This window comes from Saccostrea echinata, unplaced genomic scaffold (genome assembly GCF_033153115.1).
Source record: "Saccostrea echinata isolate AGI-Se365-2 ecotype Australia unplaced genomic scaffold, CSIRO_AGI_Sech_v1 ptg000034l, whole genome shotgun sequence".
Classification (NCBI taxonomy): Eukaryota; Metazoa; Mollusca; class Bivalvia; order Ostreida; family Ostreidae; genus Saccostrea; species Saccostrea echinata.
This window is the reverse complement of record NW_026889783.1, coordinates 170,775-195,430: the sequence shown is the minus strand read 5'-3', so window position 1 is coordinate 195,430 and position 24,656 is coordinate 170,775. Positions and strand designations below refer to the sequence as shown.

Sequence of the window (24,656 nt, the reverse complement as noted above, 5' to 3'; positions counted from 1 at the left end):
GTATATTTGTTTCCTATAGTCTAAAATGCTATTTTATAATAAATATGGATTTAATGTTTTGTCCTTTATTACCAGTTAATTTGAGAGAACTCATAGTTTTCTGCTCTGAATATTATAAACATTTTACCAAACTTAAATTTAGTAATTGGACTTTATTTGACCTTAAAAAAAATTTATCAAAATCCAGACAAACGTAAGCTGGGATTTTTTGTTATAGCTTGAAATATGTCAAAGTGTACAGTAAAACACTCTTATAGTGAACAACTTATAATGAATTGACACTTATAGTGAAGTGATTTTCATTCCACATGACTTTGAAATATAAGCAAAATGGTCACCCATGGCACTTCATTTTATTTAGTGTGTTTTATTGTATTTAGAAAAACTAAAAAGTAATGAATTTTGCACAAATGGTGAGCAAGTTTGACCAGCAAAAATAAGATATAAGATTTAAATATTGTTTCAAAAACACAGCAGGGTTTCAAAGAAAGTTAAAGATTATATATCTGTATTTTTTTCCCTTTAAAGCAAGCACTTCATACTTACCAATTACATGTATCATGTTTTTCAATTACTTGGCTACTATTGCAACAAACATACATGTCTGACACATATTAATGGGGGAAAACAATTTGTTTTGCTGAAGTAATTGAAACTTGCTATATTAATTTATGTTTTCTGAGGACATGCATTCATTGAAATATGAATATTAAAATTTGTGGTAAATACATACACCAATTCCTGCTTTTTTTTTTCCTTTTTTTTTAATACTTATTTAATAAATAAGTAGTTAACATTTGGATTAAATTAAATAACCTTTGATCGCCGTAAACATATTTTCCTTCTGAAAATCCCTTTGTGATATTTTAGAAAAGGATGACAGTAATAAAATAATTAAGCTTGATTTATTCATTAAATGCCTAGTGTCATGTATTGAGCTGAGGAGAAACTGAATAAATTGTCATCAATATAGCAGCTTTATTAAATTCTTTTCCATGTGCCAATACATCACTTCTAATCTCCAGAAAACCTAGCTTTTCATTTGCTCAGATTTGTATTCAGTTTCATTTTCAGACATATAAAAGAAAAGATGCTAAGAAGCCATTAACTTGACAAGATTTGTGATTCGGCCATACAAACTTCCTATAAATGCATGGCATTTAATTTCTGATAATAGATTTGTTCTTTGCATCAATAGGTGATATTTGTGAAAATGTCAGTGCAGATAATGCTAATAACTCCCAATCCATCTTATCACAAACTTCTCCTTACCAACCAAGATAGTGTTATCATGGCTTGAAGCTTTCAGAGGAATATTAGCTTCCATTCCAATTGATGTAGGGAGTTCTGCGATTGTCAGCAAGTGGTTTGTCGAGTTGTTCGTTGATGACAGCATTTGCTACATGTAAATGCCCGTATAACTCCGAGATAGTAAAGCTTGGTCTTTCAAGTCGTCATTGTTTGTTTGTGATAGTTTTCATTGGACAGTCAATAGAAAGTTAAATTGACTGCCAGTGTAGGCACTTTCAATATTGAAGTTGGCCACGCTTCATTTGACAATATGAATATCACATAAGAAATGATGTGCCATTTTATTTTGGATGGCTTAATACCTTTGTTTCAGGAATGTACGTGTAAACAGAAAACTGGAAATAGTTTATCATACCTGATAATTGACTCACCGATCAGTGGCAACATATCTGCACTCACCTTTGTTTAAATATAAACATGTAATTGGATGTGTTAACAGAAATAAGGTGATATTTATAAAGTGTTCTGTCCAGTGCTTCTTTCCTCATAGAGACTAAAGGAGTAACTTTCAATTATCTAGCAGAAATTTTAGGAAATTTTCAGAAAATAAGTTGGATTCTGTGAGTGAAGTAGCATGGCTTGATCTTGTTATGAATTAGTAAGATGGGCCTTGGTGGATTTGTATTGAAGTTGCAGTGACAGCTTTAGGAATGGGTACAGATGTGATGTTAAGGCATGTTCATATGTCCCATCCAAACCCTAAATACTGGAAGTTGAGCTTGGATGTTAAGTCTGTTAGCAGGGGTGGGGTAGGACAAAGAACCATCAAATTACCTTACAGACGATCCTACGGTCTCTCACGCTCTATTGTATGTGTCAGTGCAAAAATTCACAAAAGGTAAACTAGTCTCCATGCTCTCTTGTTTCATTTGTGAAGTTTTTTTTTTTTTGATATTGAATTGCCATTTAAAACTGTGATTTTCGTAGTTTTTAAAAAAAAAAAATTCCAGGTAAAAATCTATATTAAGATTTTGTAACTGAATTTCCCTCCATATATTTTCAATCTTGATTAAAAAAGAAAAAAAAAACAAGCAAAAATCATTTCATTTTGAAATATTTTTTTACAATTTATTTTATATTTTAAAAGTGTGATAGCTATATAAAAAAAATGTGCACACATGCTTGTATTTTGAATAAACTTAAAAAATTTCCTTAGGGTTTAATACATTTAAAAAAAAAGGTTACAGAAGTCTTATTCTTGAAGTTAAAATGTTATGAATATATGTATATATGTGATAATGAATGTTTTTAAATTTGTAAATGTTTAATTTTCTTTTTTTCTTTCTTTTTTTAAATTAAATGTTACTTTTTGATTATCATAATGAATCTATGGTATCTGCCATCTTTTCCTGATCCCAGCATTGGAATATAAGTAATTGTCTGAATTTCTAATTTTTATTAAAGAAATTTAAAGAAAAAAAGCATAACAAAATGTTGATACATGTATTGTTCTGGCGAAATGAAGTCTCGCAGTTCAGAGAGGGGTAGAGCCTGGTTTTAGGAATAGATTTGTCATTTTCTAATTGATGTAAATGTATATGGTGAATTTTATGCTGACCAAATTTACCTGAAGCAATTGTAAAAGTTTATAGCTTGTCAATGAAGTACTTGAAATTGAACAAGGGACTAATAAAGATACATGACTATAATGTTAAGGTAAAGTTCTAGGGATTCAACAAATCTTTGTAGAAAAGATTTCTCAACACTGAGAGAGATATGAATATCAGAATGAATAAGGTCTTTAGAATCAAATTTAGCATTAAATCTGAAATAACCTATAGGCTGATTAAGTTGGATCAATAGAGCTTGTTCCATTTCAATACAGTTGTTTTGGAGTAAGTTTGCACTGGACATTGTTGGTTTACACTTAAACATTGCGTACGTAGATAAGATAGGGTCGTTATTGACCAAAAGAATTAAGTCAAATACAAGAATTAGTGCAAAGTTTTATTAAAGGTAGGGACATAAAAGTGGTCAGCCTGGGAAGAATGTTTGGACAGAAAATGGACATGTTGCCAAAGCCTTTGTGCTTGCTTATAACTTATAAACATGATTGATTTCTATTATGGAAGTCAAGGTGCCCCCTTGAGTCAAAGATACCATGGGTATTGGGAAGGCAACTTAATTTGATTGACCATTGCCTACCTCATGATCTAAAACTATTTGATAAATAATTATATTAAAATTTGTATGTGTGCTTGTCAAAGCTTGTCATGCATTGCAAAGTTTGTTGACAAGAATCATAAAACAGTAAGGTGATAATATGTAGACTTGCTGAGATGTTTACCCAGTAGTACATCATTAGTAAATTGATAATCTGGAGATGGATATTGTAAAAGGGATGAAAAAATTGTCATCCTGTTAATTGGTATGATAAAGTAATAACTTATATGGTCTTAAGCATATACAGTCACATGAGTATCAATCTGCTCTTTGCAATTTATGCTTCAATATTTACATTTCCAATGTCTTTGTCCGAGATAAAATTACAAATTGTAAAAATACTTTATTTCTACATAAATCTACTGGATCATCGATAGGCGCGGTTAAAAAAAATCACGTGCAGGGCGGGACAAATAGAGACAGAAGCGGGGCTATTAGCACGGGAATTTGCAGAATCAGGAGCATGTAAATATAAGGAATAACTGTCAGATTTTTTGGATTCATGACGATGATCAATCGATTGGCTTGCGTGATAATTTTATGCATAAACGCCTTCGGCGTTTATGCAAATTATCACGCAAGCCACTCGATTGATCACATCATGAATCCAAAAAATAAGACAGTTATTCCTTAAATATTTCCAATTTGGTTGGATTAATTGACAAAAGATTGTTCAGATTCATACAGAACAGCTGTGCACAGTTTTACAGTGAATATGAATCTTAATAAAGAATTGATAAAGAAAGATGCTGTCATAAAAGTGTTAGTCTAATTTTGAGAAGAAGAAAAATGGGGTCAGTAATACAAGAGTCTTTGTTCCAGTCATTTTGGTACACAGAGATAGACTGTTCCCTTGTACGTTTCACAATATTATCCTAATAAATCAAAGTTGATGTTAGCCTTAAAACATTAACAAACACATGCTTTGGCATATAAAAGTAAACAGTCAAAAGATGTATTTGTTGACTGTTGGATATAGCATCTTGTCTGGAATTTATTTCACAGGTATGGCTGTATAAAGGTGTTATTGTTTATTTTCAGACGAGGCATTCCTCAGGGATCCCTCAATGAACCATATTCTACCATCGAGACTCAGCAACCAATCCCTCCAGAGTTCCTGGATACAGTCACAGAAGCCCTAACAAGGCAAGCCAAACCTCTTATTCCTGTAATTAGGAGAAAAGAAACATTTGCTCCAAAACACTATTTAGCTCTTAAGGCCTTGTCATGTTTTGTTTATAACACAAAGAACTGGTTGAATTGGTAGTATAAATAATTTTCTTATCCCTCCTTAGTGAAATCTTTGAACAAATAATTTGGACCTGTTCATCTATGTAGGCATTTACATTATGAAATGTAGTTTGTGGATGATACTATGCTCCGTGAGATAAGAAAAGGACCTGTCTTTGGTCATGAAGTAAAATGTCAAGGTCTCAATAGCAAACTTTTGACAAGTTGAATTTCTTCAATTCTTTTATTTTTATACTTATTATTATTGACATTTATTTATTTATTTTTGAATAGCAGTTTTTCATCTTTGTTGAATTTTATCTTTTTAGCAAGTGAAAAATTTATTTCCAAGATTTCCAAGGTCAAAAAATCAATTCTTATGAATGTATACTTTCCAATATTTGGAATAGGCCTGACGAAAGAGATTCTCCTAGTTAAATAGTTTTGTGATTATAAGACAATGATTTGTTTCAAGAAACTTTACCAAATTTGTTTGTTATTATGATAAATTTTTATGGATATTAATTTTTCATGATATTTTCAATACTGTGCGCTTATTCAAAGGTTAAACATGTAGTATCTAACCAAACTATAAATTCAGGTGATATTTTTTTAACAGGACTAATGATACAATGTTTTCAATTTGATCAAAAGTGAAGAAAAAATCCAAATAATTGAATTCTTGTTTCATTACAGTTATCATGGAACCCCGTCTAGTAGTGGTCGATCTACTCCTACACTAACAGAGGCCCAGAGTGCCCATCCTGCCAAAGTGGGGGAATGGGGGACGGGAAACACCACGGAGAGGAGCAGTACAGGCTCCACATCCACCGGATACTCCTGGGATGTAAGTCACAGTCCCAACAAGTTTGGTCTGAATCGGTTAAGAAATGACCCCACTAGTCTTTGTGTGCTTATACGGAGAAGGCTTCAATTTGGAATTTAAATGACATGTATCTAGCAATTTGGAATCCGTCAGAAATAAATCAAACACTTTTTTTACTTTATTATTGGAGCTTTAAATAATATTTGTATGTTACCAGCATATTTTTTTTTCAGTTCAGTCTGTAATTTTATGGTAGGATTAGTTTTTTTAAGACACATACTTTGAGGAATTTAAAAAAATTAATCAAATGTTTTCTTCTTTGTAGAACTATTATGTTGTTAGGTTGAGTAGGGAGATGTGTGGATACATTTTGTGATATAAAGACCTATTTAAAAAAAAATGTCCCAAAGATTTTCAATTTGTGACCTTAAACACTTCTAAGTAATGTTGATGTGAATTATTTTCCTATCAGATATCAATAATAATAAAAAAAAAAACAGATACTTTGTGCAGAAATGATTCATTATCTTGGAAAATAATTCAGAAAAGTAATGGGTGCAAATGTCACATTAAGATACTTTGATTAACATTAAATCTTTGGTGTGTTGCCTTTGATAAGAGCAAATATGTTAAAAAAAACAAAACAACTAAATTAAAAAAAAACAACTTTTGATTATAGCTAGGGGAAAAAAAATGAAAAGCCCTATACTCATTTTTAAGACCATTTACTTGAATTATTTAAACAAAAAATGCATAAAATTGTTTTTAAGAAAAGAGAGAGAGAGATTTTGTGATGAATAGAGGTTTGATACAAAGCTTTGAGTTTTGATGTTATTAATTTCATCCTTTACTGAGATGCAGGGATGTTAATAGGACAATGGATTTTGATTATCATCTCATATTGTGATGGCAACTGTGCCACATCTGGAATCACTCAGTCCTTTTGGTTAGAAAGATGACATCATTTGACAGATTGATATCTCCATGGTGATGAAAAAATATTATGGAAGCTGTGTTAGAAATTAATATTTAACTAGCAGATATCTTGTGGACCTGTTTAAACAGAGACTACCTGGCCATTTGATAAGTGATATAAGTTTACTTGAGCCAGCAGCAGTGTCAACAAACATTAAATATTTGTTATAAATTGTTCTCTTAATCAAGATTCAAGTAGAATCAGATGCCTGAAATCTTCAGATATTCACCACACTTATGTTTTGGTTTTCAAGCAACATCAAGGAATAGTTTATCTTAGATTTATAGTCATACCTTCTTTGGCATTGTTGATTTTTTTTTATTGACTTTATGGCTAGGAATATATTTTCATAAAATTTGTACATTAAAATTCAAACATTCATCATCAACTAAACCCAAACTTTTTTTTATATGGGTGGTCCCCACATTTTAGGGGAACTTTACTGAAACTAGAAATAGAAATTTTGGAAAATAGTGATATCTGCTTGAGAGTGACCTTTCTAGTACCTGTATAAACTTTTTATGAAATATCATTAGTGACATGAGAAATGGCAAGCTTATGATAATATCTTTTTTTAATATGTCTCAAACATCACACAGAGTTTCCCTGATTCCTTGAATAATAAATTGAATTGAATCTTAGTTTGTATTGTTTTCTAAGAGTAATTGGGCACATACTCAGGTCCAAGCAGGCACACAGTCTGTAACAGTATATTGTTTTTGTCTTCAAGCCTAAGATTATAGAGATTTTAATCAAATTTTTGCTCTTTTGAAGATACAAATTATTTTGATATATACAGCAATTAAATCTTTGAACTTGTAACATTTAGAGAATGGTGTCCTTCTTCTTACCACCTTGAAACTGTTACCTGGCAAAACTTACAGCCAATTTCTTTTAATGCAAATTACTTTGTTTTTAACATTAAATTCAGAGTAATTATAAATTGTTAAGATAAAAATGCACTTTACATAAAGTGGTATTAGTTCTTGAAAAGATCATTTTGTGTGAACTCTTGAGACACAGAGTGGAGATGGTTCTAGTTTATAGTCCATAGAACGTCTCACTTGATTGTGATTGTATAAGGTTAAGGATGACGGTAGGATTTCTGTGTAAATGGATGGGACTCCTCTGATAGATTGATAAACAGAAAGTAAAGCCTGGATGAGTTTGTTAGATTCCCCATAACAGATAGGAAAATGAGACCAATAAAAAAAGTCAGTGGCAGTCCTTTTATGAAAATTAATGTTGCAAGATGTAAAAGCTTTTGTGAAGTTTGTCAAGCCTTTTAAAGATCCCCAGCTTACACAAATGAAAACAGCTCCTTGAAAATTATGCAACAGACAGCACAAATTTCAACTTAGTTAACAGCTTCCTTGGCAGAAATTGAGATTTTTAGTAATAACATCTTAGTGGAGAGAGAGGTCGTTCATCATTGTGACATATAGAAGTACGCTACAGCTTTAGGGCCAGGGTATTCTGGTTCTAGACTAAGTAGATTATCACACTCTCCGTGCTTTCTATTTCACATTCTAAGTGTTCTACCAATAACTGACGGCGTGATCATAACTTTCCTATCCTCTAATCAATGTGCTTTATACCAGGTAGTATCCCTGGGTTAGAAGTGGTTGACAACTCTCGGATACCTGGGATCTGTGTTGATTTATCCTGGACAAACTTTATTACTCCTCTTGCATAAATCAATATAATCAGCAATTTATGGCAAATTAATAACAAATTTTCTATTAGTTTCGGCATAATATTGTTTACAAAATGTTAAAAAATTCAAATCAGTTCATCCGTTTTCAAGGTGTTTTTTATTTACCTGAAATTGTATTCAATGCTTATTTGGCCTGCAAGTTCTCTTTAAAATGACTTTGTTAGGTGACATAGTATTTACATAACTTCAAATTTACAAGCACCCATAATTCACATACCTAAGCTTAACAAATACATTGAAGAATTACAGAACAATCAAGCTAGAAACCACACTGAGGTTTCACATTTGAACATTTAACAAATAATGTTTTTAAAACATATAATTTTCTGAACATCTTAAGTTAATTAGTTGTAAGAAAAGTACAGACAATCTAGCATATAAGAAATTCCCAGGAACTGCATATCTGATTTCCTGATATCAGAGTCTCCTAATATGGACGACTAATATCTTTCACTTAATATCCATGAGGAAGTTCTTCAGACTGCTATTATGTATAACAGAGTTCAAATAATTTTTTTCTCTTTATTTCAATACAAATCTATTCACCTTACTTGTAAATAATGTATACCTGCTTTGTTAAGAAAAAAAATTAGAAAAGTAAAATTTCACACCATTGATATGTTGATTCCCCCCCCCCCCTTGAAATCATAACTATCTATGCACCATTAAAGGACAACTATAGAGGGTCAAAGTCTCACAATAATAATATATAGAAAAGAAAGAATTTTTTATCAAAATTTTTAAATGATTTTACATAATTATTTTCAAATTGATTATGTTTCCTTGTGAAATGTAGATTCAGATCTCATCTAGCCATATATAGCCTTCAGGACAGAAATAAGGTCACTTTATGGGTTCAAAATTTACATATAGTTATAAATATGTAGAAAGCCTTTTATAAATAACAGGTCTCAAAACTTCCTTTTCACAAAAAAGGAATATATATTGAAATTATTTTACACTGATATGTTTATTTGCAGGAATTTGACAAACAGGCTGCAAAGACAGTACAACATTTGTTTGAGGAGATAGATTCTGTGTTGTTTGAGCAGAGTCGAGGTGCCCCGCCTTATATTCACAAGGAGTGCCAGGAATGGGGGACCCAGTTTCCACATCTCAGGTGTGTAAACATGTCCCTGTAGTTCTCAAAAGAGGGTTATATATCACTCAGTCTTGTCCTTTGTTAGATTATGGTGCGTAACAAGAAATTTGATCAGGTTATCATGGACAAACATTCATAATCAATTTTTGAGAATTTGATATTTGAAGACCACATTTGAAAATAAGCTGCAACATGTCTCAATTTTGTAATTTTGATAGGAAATATGATCACATTTGAATAGCGTACTGCTGAGCATATAGAGATTTATCCTGTTCAGTATTTGCACATTAGAAATGAAATTTAGTTTGAAAGCTTTCCCCCATTACTGTTCTAAATTTTCAGGGTTTCTTTTGGCTAAAATATGCTAAAAGCAAGTACCCTTGTAATGTTTTATCAATAAAAACATTGCTAGCTCAAGCATACTAAATACATGTATGTGAAATTTTAATGCATCATTTTGTTCTGTAGATTATGTGTTGAATAAGCTTGTAGAAATCCCTTCATTTGATTAGATGTTAGTAGGGCTCTGCTCTTTGGGTGCCCTGTAGTAATCAGTTGGTTTGTATGTCTGTCTATTAGTCTGATATCAGGCCTGGAACATATCCTCTTACTTTCTGAGATTCTTACTCAAACCTCAGAGTCATTCAGGTACTGAGTAAATTCCTTGTTTGGAGTAATTTTTTTTTCATTTTTTTTATTCCCAATCTGTTTCAAACTTCACTTAAAAAAGGTCCGTGGGTAATAAGTGTGCTGGAAAATGGAACCATACTTCTAACTCAGAGATCAAAGTGAAAAAAAATATCTTAGTATAACAACTTTATTCAGAGTATACATGTATATTCTCCCTTCTTGGCCCTCTGATTTAAATTTCACCCAAAGATGTGTCCTAGGGTAAGGGATTTACAATGACCTTGAGCCAAGTTTAGGATCAAAGGTCTAGGTCACTCCTCATCTTTTCTCCTTGGCTTATCTACTCTCTATCCAGGGCATATATTTTATTAAATATTGTAGGATATTTTCCTTCTTTTGGCCCACCTACACCCTTAGAATGTCCCAAAAGATTTGCAAAGATAAACCAATGGTTAAGAATGAAGTCTTTGTCAAGTCTTCATTCTTTCTTCCCTGTCCTATAGTTGTTTTGTCAGATTATATTCGTGTGGATTTTACTGTTTAATACATTAATTTATATCAATATAAAGCCAGAATTTAATGCATACATCTTATTTTATATTCCACAGAATACTGGGAAATCAGCTAATGAGTCCAAAGGACCAGGGATTTCAGCTGATTGAACGAGAGGGGTCACGACCTATGACAGGAAGTCTTGGATTGGTGGATGTTACAGAGACTGAGATTGCAGATACTCAAGATATTCAGGGGTCAGTTAATATCCACTGTCCAGATACACAGTATATTAGTTCATATCCACTGTCAATATCTAGTAATATATCAGGATTAAAACTTCACTATCTATGCTGATCAATAGCTATTTTTGGCAGATCACAAATTTGAAGGATTTCAGGTTGGTGGAAAATATTTTGGTGAATTTTATTCCGTTTATATATTGGGTGCATTTGTTAAATATGTTCTTAAACCCTAAAAGGTAACAAAGTTTACATCAAATATATACAAGTATATACAAATGTGTTATGCATGCATATTCACCAACATACTGCATTCACATCTCAGACATATAGAAAATTGCCCAGTACTTTCTTGATTATACATAAACATGGAAAAATCAAGTGTATATGAAATTAAAAAAAAACAAATTCGATGATTTTTATTTTGGTAAATTAATCTTTACATATTGCCGAAATAAGCCCAAATCCCCCCCCCCCCCCCAAAAAAAACAGCTAGATGGTAAATTTATACAGGAGACAGTGTGGTTTTAAATCTATAAAAGTATCCATGGGAACCTTCAATCTATTGATTTTTTCATTATTGATTAAAAAAAATGAAATTGTATCTCTGTTATTTAGTGGTCATGTATGAATAAATCTTAAATGTCACAGTAAATTTCATATTTTGGTTCCAATTAATGTACCCATGATAATGAGGTAAAGTTCCTATCAATAATTAAGCTTCCAATGATTAGATCATTTCTAATTCAAACTTGCTACACCATAGAGTTTTCTCTAGTCATATTGCATTACCCGAGGTAGATATGATCAACTGGATAACTTTACAAGGATGGAGAAAATTAAACTTTAAATATTTATTGTTCCTGTTTATTAGTTTCCATAGCAATCATTCTGCATAATTTTGATAAGCCTGTCTGAATTAGGTTGATACATTTAACAACTTGTGGGAATTATGCGGTGCAGTCAGATAACCAATATTTGATGTCCTTTGTACCCTGGGGAGAATCATTAGTCTGTAATGCTGAGTCACTTTGCTATCTCTTCTGTGTACATTGTGCATACATGCACAAATGATTATTTTTCTCATCTTCTGGTGTATGTCCTAAAGCAGAGAAATTAAGTAGGTCTGTGCCTGGAAATTCAATATTGATGAGTAACAAGTGAGTTCTGAAAAACTCATTTCTTTCTTAAGCTCACATGGACCAAAGATCTAAATGAGCTTATACTCTCCAGGGCTCTAATTGGTGACTAATTTAGTCGCCATGGTGCCTAAAATTTTTGATTGGCACCTAAAAATCTTCTATAAGTAACCAAATTAGCGATCATTTTAAATTTGCATGGCGATCATCAAATTCCGTAATTTTTAACATTTTCAACAATTTTCCTTGTTATAAATGTATCTTCTCATATTATCATTCCAAACAGGGATTGGTTGGGGGGGGGGGGGGGGGAGGCAACAGAGATTCTCTTGTCACAACCACTTTCAAAAGTGGAAGGTGCACTAGACATTCCCCTCCTGTGACTACCCCCTCATGGATCCCTATATTGATTATTATCAACTATCAAAATTGGCACCCTAAAAAATTGCCTGGCGACTAAAAATTAGGATTGGCGACTAAATTTTTTTGATGAGGAGCCAGCTGGCAGCTAAATTTTAGAGGTCACTTAGAGGCCTGCTCTCATTGCATGTCTTTGAGCACCTCTAATTGTAAACTTTTCAGGAAAATCTTTTCTAAAACATTAATGGCATTGTAAATCAAACTTGCTCAATATTAAGTTTTTTAGTGGTAAACTATGAAAACCGACACTAGCACTGAGAGCCACACATCAAAAGTTGTTAAAAGTGTTTATTCAGGTACCTAATGCTAAAGTTTAGAAGCCTTCAAAGAATTGCATCAATGAATGTTGCCTTATTTCTTTTGTAGATTATCATTATCAGGGAAAAGTGTTCGAGTTAGGAAGCCACCTGTTGAGGCTCGCTCAAACAGACATGGGGTGGATGCTCCTATTACTGAGTTCACTCATCTAGAGGAGGAAATCTTTGAGCAGGAGGGAGAATATGAAGAAATCATAGCAATTGAATATAGAGATCTGTAAGTCTTTTGTGTCTAGATGTCACATGTTATAGTTAAGGTCACGTATCTTATATAATTAAAGAGTACAAAAACCAATATGACATTTTTGTAGATATGAGGACAGTTCAAATGACAAGAAACAGTTAACCCCCAGGAGAAGAAGGGTAGGCTACCCTCCCATAACCCCCAATGCCAGTATCAAAGACAGTGTGATCAGCTCTGCGTTTGACAATATATGGCAGGAGGTAGGATAAAAATGTCAGATCAGAAATACTAGTATGCCTTTTTATCCCCCTCACAATGAAAGTTGGAGGGGATATAGTAATGTGCTTGTGTGTGTGGGTGAGTGAGTGAATATGTGCATATCAGAATTTACAAAAGTAGTAATTTATATCAGAATTGATGTGTTCTATAGTGAGGGGATGCTCCACTTTGCAGAGCCCTTGTTCTTCCTGGACATAAGTAATACTGTATCTTTTCAGCAACATGTTTTGTTGAGTATTGTCCTTATTAGTGGTCAGTTTGAATCTACAAACTCTTACAATAGTCCTTTGTCAGTTGCTTTCAACAAAAATGTATTCTTCTACAGATTGTTTCATGGATGCAGCCACTTACAAGAAAGTACACAGCTATGGTTCTTGGTAAGTAAGATATTCACAGTGTTGGATGTGATATAAATAGTATTACTTCTGTTTTTTATGCTATAATTTATTCGTCTTTCGTTCTGTAGATGAGAGTAAGCCTATTCGAATTCCAATATTGGAGCAGATCCGTCCTGATCACCTTTTACCCCCCTCCCGGGAAACGTCCTTCAGCTTCCTTAACAACAAGGTATTAGATATTAAGCTGAAGCTTCAGCTAATCAGTTGTACACAGACTTTTCTTGTTTGTAATATATAAATACCTTTCTTGTTTTGTACAGATTCAGAGGTCCAATACTACAATAGGAGTGACTGGTCCTCGATTAGAGAATGTTCTTCACATATCTACAAAGAAACTACAGAGTCGGGAAACTACGTCTCTCCAGTAAGCCGTACATGTATTTACAAAGAAAATGGCAACAATTATGACTATTAAGTGATTAATTAATATTTTTCAAGTTCATAGGATCTGTTTATTTACTTTCTGATAAAATCAGAAGCTGAACATAAAACTCTGCATGTAGATCTGTGTGTTAGAAATTATAACATTTTTGAACTTATTTATTTACGTTGTCTTTTGTAGCGACTCTGACCCAATTATCAACACAGCCCGTCCTGCCTCTAGTGCTAACCCTTCTCTGAAGACCCCCAATCGTCCCTACAGCGTCAAATTGACCCAACAGAGAGGGACACGCAGTGGTCTTGTCAGACTTGCCCCAATAGACAGGTCCAGAACTCCCAATGTGGTAAGAGTTTGGATGACCAGGGTATTTTCAGTTTGTTTTATGGATGCTGTATTTTGTTTACCAGTACTTAAGATATGTTTTATTTGTTTAGCTTATCAGAGAGACAAAACACAGAGTGAGTTTTCTATTGTCTTTTTATTCCCTATATTTCTGTGGTTGGAGGGTTATTTATGGACATGGCAAACAATAATATACAAAATCATGCCATATACCAATTTTCTTTAGTTATAGAATATTTGTGAATCATGTTACAGCTACTTATTTCTACTTGACATAGGTCAATAGAGCTAAAGGAAATGGGAATTCTAACAGCTGAAACTTTAACATAATCTTAAACCATATGTATAATGTTAATCTATGAATCCATTTGTCATTTGTTGTTGGGTATGTGCTCCATTTCTCAATTTTCTGTCATCTTTTTAACCACATTGTAAAATGATCTAGATGTGTATTTGTAGACTTGTCAGCATAGTGTAAATGTACTACAATGTATCTAGTTAGAAGCTAGACAGATAAGTTTCCAAAATGAATACATTTGTAATACATAGTTAACTCAGCTAAGAATTCCTACTTTACTTTTTCAGACTTCACTTATTTAAATGTCTGTGAAATACATAATGATATTTTCATAAAAATAAGGGAGAAAAAATTTGAATTCAATTTAATGGTGGAGTAATATTAGCAATAGAATGGAATTATTGTTAAGGTATCCGACCCATAATAGCTTCATATTCAGTGAAATTGAATGCTTAACAGATATACATGTATATGGGCTGAAGAATCATTATACATGTATTTAGGCATAATTTTCTTGTTTTAGTATCAGTGTATAAGAGCAGAATGTGCCAATTTATGATATTGTCCTGTCCTTGAAGAGTTATTCCTTGGTTTTTAATCAATAAAAATCAATTCTAAAAAATTAGGTTTCAATCATTTTCTATTCCTAATGATTAAATACATCTTTCCAACACAGCATTTATTGATATTCTTAATGTTTAATTTTCTATTTTTAAAAATTTACTTGCCCCCATAGACCTCAAGGCAATCTTCCTAGATCAATTACTGCTTAGGTAATTATATTTTTGAAAAATTTCCCTTGGTAAATCATTTCCTTCTTTAAGATGCTTTGAATTAATATTGGAGTATTTTATGTTTGATGGATATTTAAGGTTAGAAAATTAGATCCTAATATGGGTCGGATACCTTAATTATACTCAACATGTGTCGGACAGTTTCACAGGTGCATGAATATTAAGCATGCAGGTAACATAAAATATGTCAAAAGCATTTGAGATTAAAAGTGTTGGGAACGATATTCATAAGTCATCACCTAGAAGTCAAATTTCTCATGTTGTCAATGTTACATGAAGAAAAAACAGGAAAAGTATAAATAAGCTACATTTTCAGGAGGATGAAAAACCTGGACCAAGTGGTGCACTGAAAGTAACTCGTCTTACCCCACAAAGTGAACGTCTCTCCTCCCCACCCACCCATCACCAAAGAAATGGGACCCTGCCCCCACTAGGCTCTGAACAGGATGTAGTTGCCAGTCCTAGTCAGAGCAGAACACAGGTACTGGATCACAAAGATTTCAGAAAATCTTATTCTTCTGTCCATGCTCTTTAGATGTTTTGCTCTGATGTATGTTTTATAAATGTTTATTTATCTTTACTGTTGAGTAGATTACATACTTTATTATAGACTTTGTTTATTTATGTATGTTTTATATATACAAGACATCATGGTGAATGGATTTTTTTTTTTTACCGCATCTGTACTCTTTTTTTTTTTTTTAAATAAACCACGTTTTTGTTTGCTTTTAGAAAAAAGTGTATAGTGCAAATCGTGCAAGTAGTGCTGTAGATAAGGATATCCGAAGCTTTAGAGATAGGTACCCAATGCCGTCTGATACCCGACCAAGTACAACCCATGCCATGCGGGTAAGTCAGGGAAACAAAGTCCTATCTCCCGTCAGTCTTGTCAAAATCAATGTATCAGTTCTCATCAAAATCAGTCCAGCTATGTCAACTCTCATCAAAATTAGTCTTTGCTTTATTTCTAGGCTTCTTATTAAAATGGGAAACTTAATATTGAATAACTTTCAGTATTTATGTTTTATAGAAAAATATATTGACATTGTAGCTTACTCTGCTTATTTAATCTTGCTATATATCTGTCTTCTTTGACACAGTATGTGAGTTCAGTCAATATTTTTATCATGAATTTTCTGCTTTCACTTGGTTTAAAACAAAGGCCTGATGAATCCTTGAAGAGTGCCATTTATATGTAGATGGTTATAAAGTATAAATATCAAGTGGACAATTTTCCTGTTTTGGCCTTGTTGATGAAATACATTACACTTATATAACTTATGTGTCTTGCAGTCTGATACACCTTTGGGAGGAAACACCTCACGGAGAGCCTCCACTCCATTTGGAGGGTTCAATCCTGTCCCCCAGAGGAGCACCCAAATGATAGGTAATCAAATTCCACACTGCTCCATGTAAAAAAGCACAGAAAGATGATTGAGATTATTCTTCGAGTAGGAAATTTTTCTTTCTTTAATATATTTACTGATCCTAATAAGTTTTACAAAATTATTTCAAAGGTGCATCCATGTTGGGAATAACGGGTAGTGGACTACAACCTTCTTCAGAAATAGGTCACCTGACCAACTATCCCCCAGACATAATGGAGGATGCAGAGGTCAATCTAGACTACCACAATCAGTGGAGTAAGTCTTCTAACAGTATCGGTGATGGGGATGTTTGTTATTTTTTACTGTTCTAAATAATGTCTTAGAGTAGAAAATCTGTCATTGATAGTATATACTGGTAGTCATTTTCAGCAACATTATAAACAAAACTGAAAAAATGCTGCACACAGTTTACAATTTGACAAACTTCCAAGTAGGATGAACAACACATTGAATAGTAGCATGTAGAACTAGGCCTGATGGCTGCAAGTTGTGTTGTCACTGAGACATGAAAATGCATGTTGTTTGAAATATAGAGAATATGTTTACAACTGAAGATCCATTAATAAATAATATTATACCTCTATTAAGAATACTCAAATTTGATTGGCTTGTTAGAAGGCTTTTAAACTCAATAATGACTCCAAAAAGTACCGTTTACAGCAATAATGACCTAGGAATCATTGCACGTGGGGTATAATGACCGGTCAATAAAATTAATGACCGCTAAAAATGACCTGTTAATCCAAATTCCATTCAAATTAAAAAAAAAATATGCATACAGTAATGATTGTACATTACAAAAATTGCCGTTATAAAAATATGTATAGTATTTTTAGGATACGGAACACGATTGGCCTTTAGATGCGTCATAACATTTATCGTTTTCATTGAAATTAACTTTCGTTACAATACAATGTCAAATTCAACGAACGCAGACTCGGCTCTCTTGTACAGTAAAAGTCTGCACCAGATTGTCATTGTAGTCGGGAATGGTATCTGTGAATTTATAAAAATGCAATGTTACTGACAATCACAGAGTGTGTTAATAAATCGGTGGTGCAAAAACTTACAAGACTAGCAGCCGAAAAGTAAACAACTTCACTAGCGAATCCCGATCCCGATGGAACACTGATAACAGTTCGTAGGTCTTATACATGTAATTGATTATTTTAGTAATTAAGCTTACAAAAATTGCCTTAACTTATATCGGTATAATAAAACAATTGATTACCCCTTATGAGTTCAACATGGTAAAATAAGGACCCTCGACCTGGCCCACTTGCTGACCTGACCTGATCTCGGCCGCTACGCGGCCTCGGTCAGGTCAGGTCACCTCGTGGGCCAGGTCTCGGGTCCTTATTTTACCATGTTGACCACATAAGGGGTAATTAATTGTATAATATTTGCTTTTAAGGAATATTAGTTTAACAAGCTTATTAACAGTTAGTTGACTTTTATTGTCAAGTGCACTTTAGTTGTACAGAGAGGTGAAGGTCTAGAATCACAATTAGAAACCTCTAATCTCTGTCACCTAGTACTTTGTATTTATGAAAGTATTAGTAAAGAGTTCAAGTGATTAAACCTTGTTCCATTTTGATTTCATTTTTCAGCACCACCCGATAAGGGCATAGACACTGCCTGGGGGGTCTGAGGTAGCCTATTCACTGTCACCACACCGAGTGCAGAGATATCACAAAAAATATATCACTATTATATTCTAATGTTACATTGCATGAACTTTTCAGCTTTGCTTTTTTGACTTTCCAGAGTTGTCAGTTTTTGGAGTTAAAATGTGTTTCACAGTTTCTTGACTTCATATCGAACTCAAAAATAGTCAGATTTTTAAGAAATTGTTAATGCAATAAGAGTCTGATTTAGTTAACAATAAACTAGTGGATTGTTCTGTTACAACAGGTCCAAAGCATCTTTTATCACCAAAATTCCCAGATAGCTGAGGTAAAGCCCCGCCCCTCACTCGTGGGAGTTACCCAAATGTTTACTTCTTGTTTACTTGACAAGAATTTCTTTTTTTATTCCATTAACATTTCTTATTTGCAGTTTGATGCACCATTAATTGTGTGACTGAACTTATTTGAATTTCATTTCTAAGTTAAAAATTTCCTATATATCATGTTATTTAAAATGTTTGTGTTAAAAAGAATTGTGAAATTTTACCTGTAATAATTAGATGTGCCTAGAAGTGTGATACATATATATGTATTTGTAGAAGTTTAAGATGGTGTATCAATGTATTTCTCCTTCACCTTGATTCTGGTTCTCCTCTGTCATTCCTGTGTGATTTTTAAAAAAAAATTATTTTTAAAGTCCTAGCTCTCTCCTTCACTTGGAAATAACAGTTACCCCTTAAACAATAATAGGAAATAAATTTATGAATTTTTATCTTTCTAAAAGTCGTTGTAATAAAGCTTATTCTTTCAGATGATTGTATAAACATATATCGGTGACAAGAATTATACATGTATTTGGTACTGAAATGATCTATGTTGTATCCATTTTGTTTTTATCCATTGTAGCCCCCTCTCCTCCCAGTCATCACAATCCATACAGACGATATCGGCATAGTTCTATGGTGAGATCTTAGCCACAAGACTATATCCCTGCCCTAACAAGTGCCAAATCTAAACCAGACAGTGGAGACAAATGTCCTCCCTCTCAGTAGATCTGTCCTGCCAGATCTGGGTACACACTCCCCTCCCACGGGAGAACTGTTTATTCTGCCACAATGAGTGAATTCCAAGGAAAGCCAGCATTCCCTGGGGAGCCCAGGAGACATTCAGGAATGAACATGAGAAGAGTTGTAGTATTGGCAATTCACATTTCTTGTAGTCTTGTTATGATTTGTTGGATTGTGACAATAGTGTGTCTTGTAATCAAATATGGTGCAGAATCTCATACCCAGATAATATCAAGCATCAAAAAGCCACAAGGAATTGCTTGGAAAGGGAACTAACTCATTCATGTCCTCCACATGATCTCCATCGTTTAATGTTTACTGTGATATATATATACATATATATAACTGTTTGTGACTGACCCTGTAGAATAACTGTGTATATAGACCACTCCCTGTGCATTGCTTTTAGATATTGAATCAGGCAGCTAAGGGTTTGATCTAGAACTTGGTGACAATAAGTCTCTACCTCCAGTTTTAAGTTCAAAGCATCCCCTGTGTTACAGATCTGAAAGTCAAATTTTCTGTGATTTTATTAATTTGAACACGTCCATTCCCATTAAAAAAAATCATCATTTTTTTTATTGGAAATATTTTTACTCAGACAGACTTGTGTTGTCGTTTACATGTTAATACATTAGGCATGCCTCATCACTGTGATAAAATGGCATTTATATTCTATGTATATTCAGGTTATGATTTATATAGCTGGGTTTTGTTTGATTTTTTTTTTTGGCCAAAATTTAAAAGGATAGGCACAATATTTAACTACATGATATTCATCTTTATTGAACATGTCACTTTCAAAGATCAGGCATAATCTTCATCCCAGCATCCAGATTTAGTGGAGTTTCTATACAAAGTCTCTACAATGATTTTGTAGCATTTTTTGTTGTTTCCTTAGAGACAGTTTTGTTGTCATGGTGTCTTTGTAAAACTGTTACTTCATACACTGTTGATACATGCTGCCATGGAAACACGCCATAAACATTGTAAACGTAATCTCAGGGTTTCTGTAAATAGTTATGCAATCATATGTGGATTGTACACAGAATTGTGTGCATTGGCAGTTATGATATAGAAAATATTTTTTTTTTAGTCTGTGCAGGCTTCTGATGTATAACAAACTTAAACACTACATCATGTTTCCACTTCTTTTTTGCCACATTCCATTACAATGTTATACATTTTTATGATGATTTTAATTAAGACAGATCACTCTTGCGATATTTATTTTCGTTATTTTGATTTGAAATAATTGATTTAAATGTCTAAGTAAGACTAGTAATAACTTGAATTCTAATTCTCTTCAAAACCCAAAAAGTATTCATTTTTGAAATAAAAAGTATGAAACTCCTTATAAATTTTCATATTTAATTTTTAAATTGAAACATGTACAATTGAGCCTGTTTTAGAGTGGTCTAAATGATGTGGGTGAGCGTGGACAAATACTTGTTGTTTATTTGTTGTTTGTATGCTATTTTCCATGAAACATATAATGCCAACATATTAATTGTAGCTATGTGCAATATGTGATCTGCTACCAATAGCTGTAAATAAATAGGACTATTCTGTCAAGTACAAAAATCATATTCTTTTTTTTATAATTCTGCCTTGAAGTGTGGATTATTTGGGTCAGTGTGTTAGTTCATTTGGAGTATAGCAAAAAAGTTCATTCACTTGACAACATATTTATGCCTTGCTGAAATATCTTAAAGTTCTATACCTTTATAAATCTGGGCCAGGATCCATTACTACTGGGCATGCTAACCTTGATCCATTACTACATCTCGAAGTTAAGGTCATATTAGTCTGAGCCTTATACAGGGTTGTCCAATAAAGTTCATGGACAATGACATTTTAATCAAAGTGAAGGTCCTAGATATACTTATTGTATACAAAAATAATGTATATACTCGCCTATAAGTCAGTTTTTTGGGAGTTAAACTTTGGTCCAAAAACCCTAGTCCGACTTATAGGCGAGTTATAGAAATATTGGAATTATGGCGGGTCAATCCCATTAATGTAAGCATAAAAAATACAACTGACTTATAGGCGGACCGACTTATAGGCGAGTATATACGGTATTCGTTATGAAAATCCAAGTCAGAATAGTTTGGATTCGATTGTTTGAAAATAACATTTTTTTATTTAATCAGGGCCTTTAAAAGTCACTAGTAGATGCACGGCCGAGGATTGAAATGTCATGCGCTTTGAAATAAAGTTTTCATTTTAAAATATTATTTTCTTCTTAAATCAAGCCAGAACTTGGAAAAAATTGAATGTGTCTCAAATGAAGGGTTTGTCCACATTTTCTGATATTTTAAGTACTGGTTATTGGACTGATGTTTCAATAATTGACAGAAAAAGCAATGTTGGCCATTCAAATGGAACAGCATCAAATCATAAAATTATGTTTTTGATATGTTTGAAACGATTATAGCATGCACGTAGCATCAAAGGGGGTGGGGTGCCCCCTTTTTTTCCCAAACATATCTTTTCACTATTGAAAATGTTCATTGAAAGGCTGGTTGGTTCCACCACTTTTTGCTAGCTCACCTGAGCTGAAAGCTCAAGTGAGCTTTTCTGATCACCTGTCGTCCGTCCGTCCATCTGTCCGTCCGTCTGTAAACTTTTCACATTTTCAACTTCTTCTCAAGAACCACTGGGCCAATTTTAACCAAACTTGGTACAAAACATCCTTTGGTAAAGGGGAGTTTAAATTGTAAAAATGAAGGGCCAAGCCCCCTTCCAAGGGGAGATAATCAAGAAAAGACAAAAATAGGGTGGGGTCATTAAAAAATCTTCTTCTCAAGAACCACTGGGCCAGAAAAGCTGAAACTTATGTGGTAGCATCCTGGGGTAGTGTAGATTCTAAATTGTTCAAAGCATGACCCTCAGGGGTAGGGCGGGCCACAATAGGGAATCCAAGTTTTACATTGAAATATATAGAAAAAATCTTTAAAAATCTTCTTCTCAAGAACCACTGGGCCAGAAAAGCTGAAACTTATGTGGTAGCATCCTAGGGTAGTGTAGATTCTAAATTGTTCAAATCCTGACCCCCGGGGGTAGGGCGGGGCCACAAAAGGGAGTCTTAAGTTTTACATTGAAATATGTAGAAAAAATCTTTAAAAATCTTCTCAAGAACCACTGGGCCAGAAAAGCTTAAACTTATGTGGAAGCATCCTGGGGTAGTGTTGAATCTAAATTGTTCAAATCCTGACCCCCGGGGGTAGGGCGGGGCTACAATAGGGAATCCAGTTTTCACAAAAAATAAATTGGAAAGATCTTTAAAAATCTTCTCTTGATTCACTGGGCCAGGAAAGCTGAAACGGAAGTGGAAGCATCCTGGGGTGGTGCAGATTCTAAATTATTCATCAAATCATGACCCCTGGGGTAGGGCGGGGTAGGTATTACAAGGGGGAAATCGGGTGAAAAACAGCAATACCAAAGTTTACTCAGGTGAGCGTTGTGGCCCATGGGCCTCTTGTTGCAGTTTAGTCAAATAAAAGTAATGTAGTAGTGTATAAAATAAAAATGTGGTACTGAAAGAAGTTTGAACTTAACCCCCCCCCCCCTCCCACAAACACACACATGAAAACAGATTGAATAAGTTCTTGATTTTTTTTTTTTCTGGTCCCCCCTGTATCGAAATAAGGTTAAGATATAAAAGCAGCAGAAGCGACGGAAAAAGACCCAAAACCCAGTGTTAAGTCAGTCATTCTACAAAAACATGACCAATTAAGAATTTTTTATGTCGCTTGCAAATTTACTGTTGTAATATCTTAATTATAAATTTAAAGGTCGATATCAACTCTAAGACTTAAAATACACATATGGTTTTGTAAATATTCACCGATATATATGCAGTTAAAGTTTTGATATGAACATAATGTAATGTTGAAAAACGTATTCCACTGCAAATCTTAATGTCGCTTCATTTATATACAAATTTCAAGATGAAATTTTCAGCCGTAAAATCGTTCCGAATAGAGTGCAATGTATGTTAAAAATGTCTTTTATCCTATATAAAAAGAAATCAAACCACTTCTCGCAAAGAAATGCATAGATCTCCTTTCATGCGAATGTATAAGCATGTCGCTTAAAATCGATTAATTTCCGTAACGATTTTGTTTTAAATTTCACGCATAGAACGCAGACTTCAAAAAGAACTGAAACTTATCTGAAAGTGACCACGGAACCTTATATCATCGATTCTAGTTGCAAGTCGGCTATTTTACACGAACACATTTTCGACATAACAAAATGAGTTAGACAAAAACAGTTGTCTCTCTTAAAAATTTAACTTCCGTAACCGTAATTCAGGAAAGTTTTTGCATTTAAGGTATAATTTTTTTTTATTATTTTGGGAGCGAAATGCTTCATACTTTTGTTTAGTATCCTACAAACAAACTTTGATTTTAACTATTGAAGAGAATTTTAATAACTTTTTTTGCTGGGAATTAACTTCCGTAACGATATTTTTTCCGAAAATTGCAAATTTACTGTTGTAATATCTTAATTATAAATTTAAAGGTCGATTTCAACTCTAAGACTTAAAATACACATATGGTTTTGTAAATATTCACCGATATACATGCAGTTAAAGTTTTGATATGAACATAATGTAATGTTGAAAAACATATTCCACTGCAAATCTTAATGTCGCTTCATTTATATACAAATTTCAAGATGAAATTTTCAGCCGTAAAATCGTTCCGAATAGAGTGCAATGTATGTTAAAAATGTCTTTTATCCTATATAAAAAGAAATCAAACCACTTCTCGCAAAGAAATGCATAGATCTCCTTTCATGCGAATGTATAAGCATGTCGCTTAAAATCGATTAGGCCTAATTTCCGTAACGATTTTGTTTTAAATTTCACGCATAGAATGCAGATTCCAAAAAGAACTGAAACTTATCTGAAAGTGACCACGGAACCTTATATCATCAATTCTAGTTGCAAGTCGGCTATTTTACACGAATACATTTTCGACATAACAAAATGAGTTAGACAAAAACAGTTGTCTCTCTTAAAAAATTAACTTCCGTAACCGTAATTCAGGAAAGTTTTTGCATTTAAGGTATAATTTTTTTTTATTATTTTGGGAGCGAAATGCTTCATACTTTTGTTTAGTATCCTACAAACAAACTTTGATTTTAACTATTGAAGAGAATTTTAACTTTTATTGCTGGGAATTAACTTCCGTAACGATTAACTTCCGTAATGATATTTTTTCCGAAAATTTAATCCGTAACGATCTCCGTAATGATATTTTTTCCGAAAATTTAATTTACATTCGGATTCATGCGAGACTTCATGAATCATACTTT

General features: G+C 33.2%; 1 protein-coding gene across 5 annotated transcripts in view; it reads left to right on the top strand.

The window, feature by feature from the left end:
- The window catches only part of LOC133199460 (protein FAM149B1-like), a 46,456-nt gene extending 25,821 nt beyond the window's left edge, over nucleotides 1-20,635 (top strand). Inside the window, exons 1-17 of one of the 5 annotated variants that reach the window (XM_061335259.1) lie at nucleotides 1,893-2,149; nucleotides 4,516-4,620; nucleotides 5,401-5,551; nucleotides 9,204-9,343; nucleotides 10,564-10,704; nucleotides 12,615-12,782; nucleotides 12,877-13,009; nucleotides 13,354-13,405; nucleotides 13,495-13,595; nucleotides 13,687-13,790; nucleotides 13,989-14,151; nucleotides 14,243-14,266; nucleotides 15,559-15,723; nucleotides 15,975-16,091; nucleotides 16,536-16,629; nucleotides 16,760-16,885; nucleotides 19,165-20,634. In XM_061335259.1, the coding sequence (XP_061191243.1) occupies nucleotides 1,962-2,149; nucleotides 4,516-4,620; nucleotides 5,401-5,551; nucleotides 9,204-9,343; nucleotides 10,564-10,704; nucleotides 12,615-12,782; nucleotides 12,877-13,009; nucleotides 13,354-13,405; nucleotides 13,495-13,595; nucleotides 13,687-13,790; nucleotides 13,989-14,151; nucleotides 14,243-14,266; nucleotides 15,559-15,723; nucleotides 15,975-16,091; nucleotides 16,536-16,629; nucleotides 16,760-16,885; nucleotides 19,165-19,232 (2,040 nt within the window). In that variant the 5' untranslated portion in view covers nucleotides 1,893-1,961 and the 3' untranslated portion in view covers nucleotides 19,233-20,634. Of the gene's footprint in view, nucleotides 1-1,892; nucleotides 2,150-4,515; nucleotides 4,621-5,400; nucleotides 5,552-9,203; nucleotides 9,344-10,563; nucleotides 10,705-12,614; nucleotides 12,783-12,876; nucleotides 13,010-13,353; nucleotides 13,406-13,494; nucleotides 13,596-13,686; nucleotides 13,791-13,988; nucleotides 14,152-14,242; nucleotides 14,267-15,558; nucleotides 15,724-15,974; nucleotides 16,092-16,535; nucleotides 16,630-16,759; nucleotides 16,886-19,164 lie in introns of those variants that run through there. The other 4 variants (XM_061335261.1, XM_061335263.1, XM_061335262.1 and 1 more) reach the window with 4 other exon arrangements.
- Nucleotides 20,636-24,656: the final 4,021 nt, after the last annotated feature.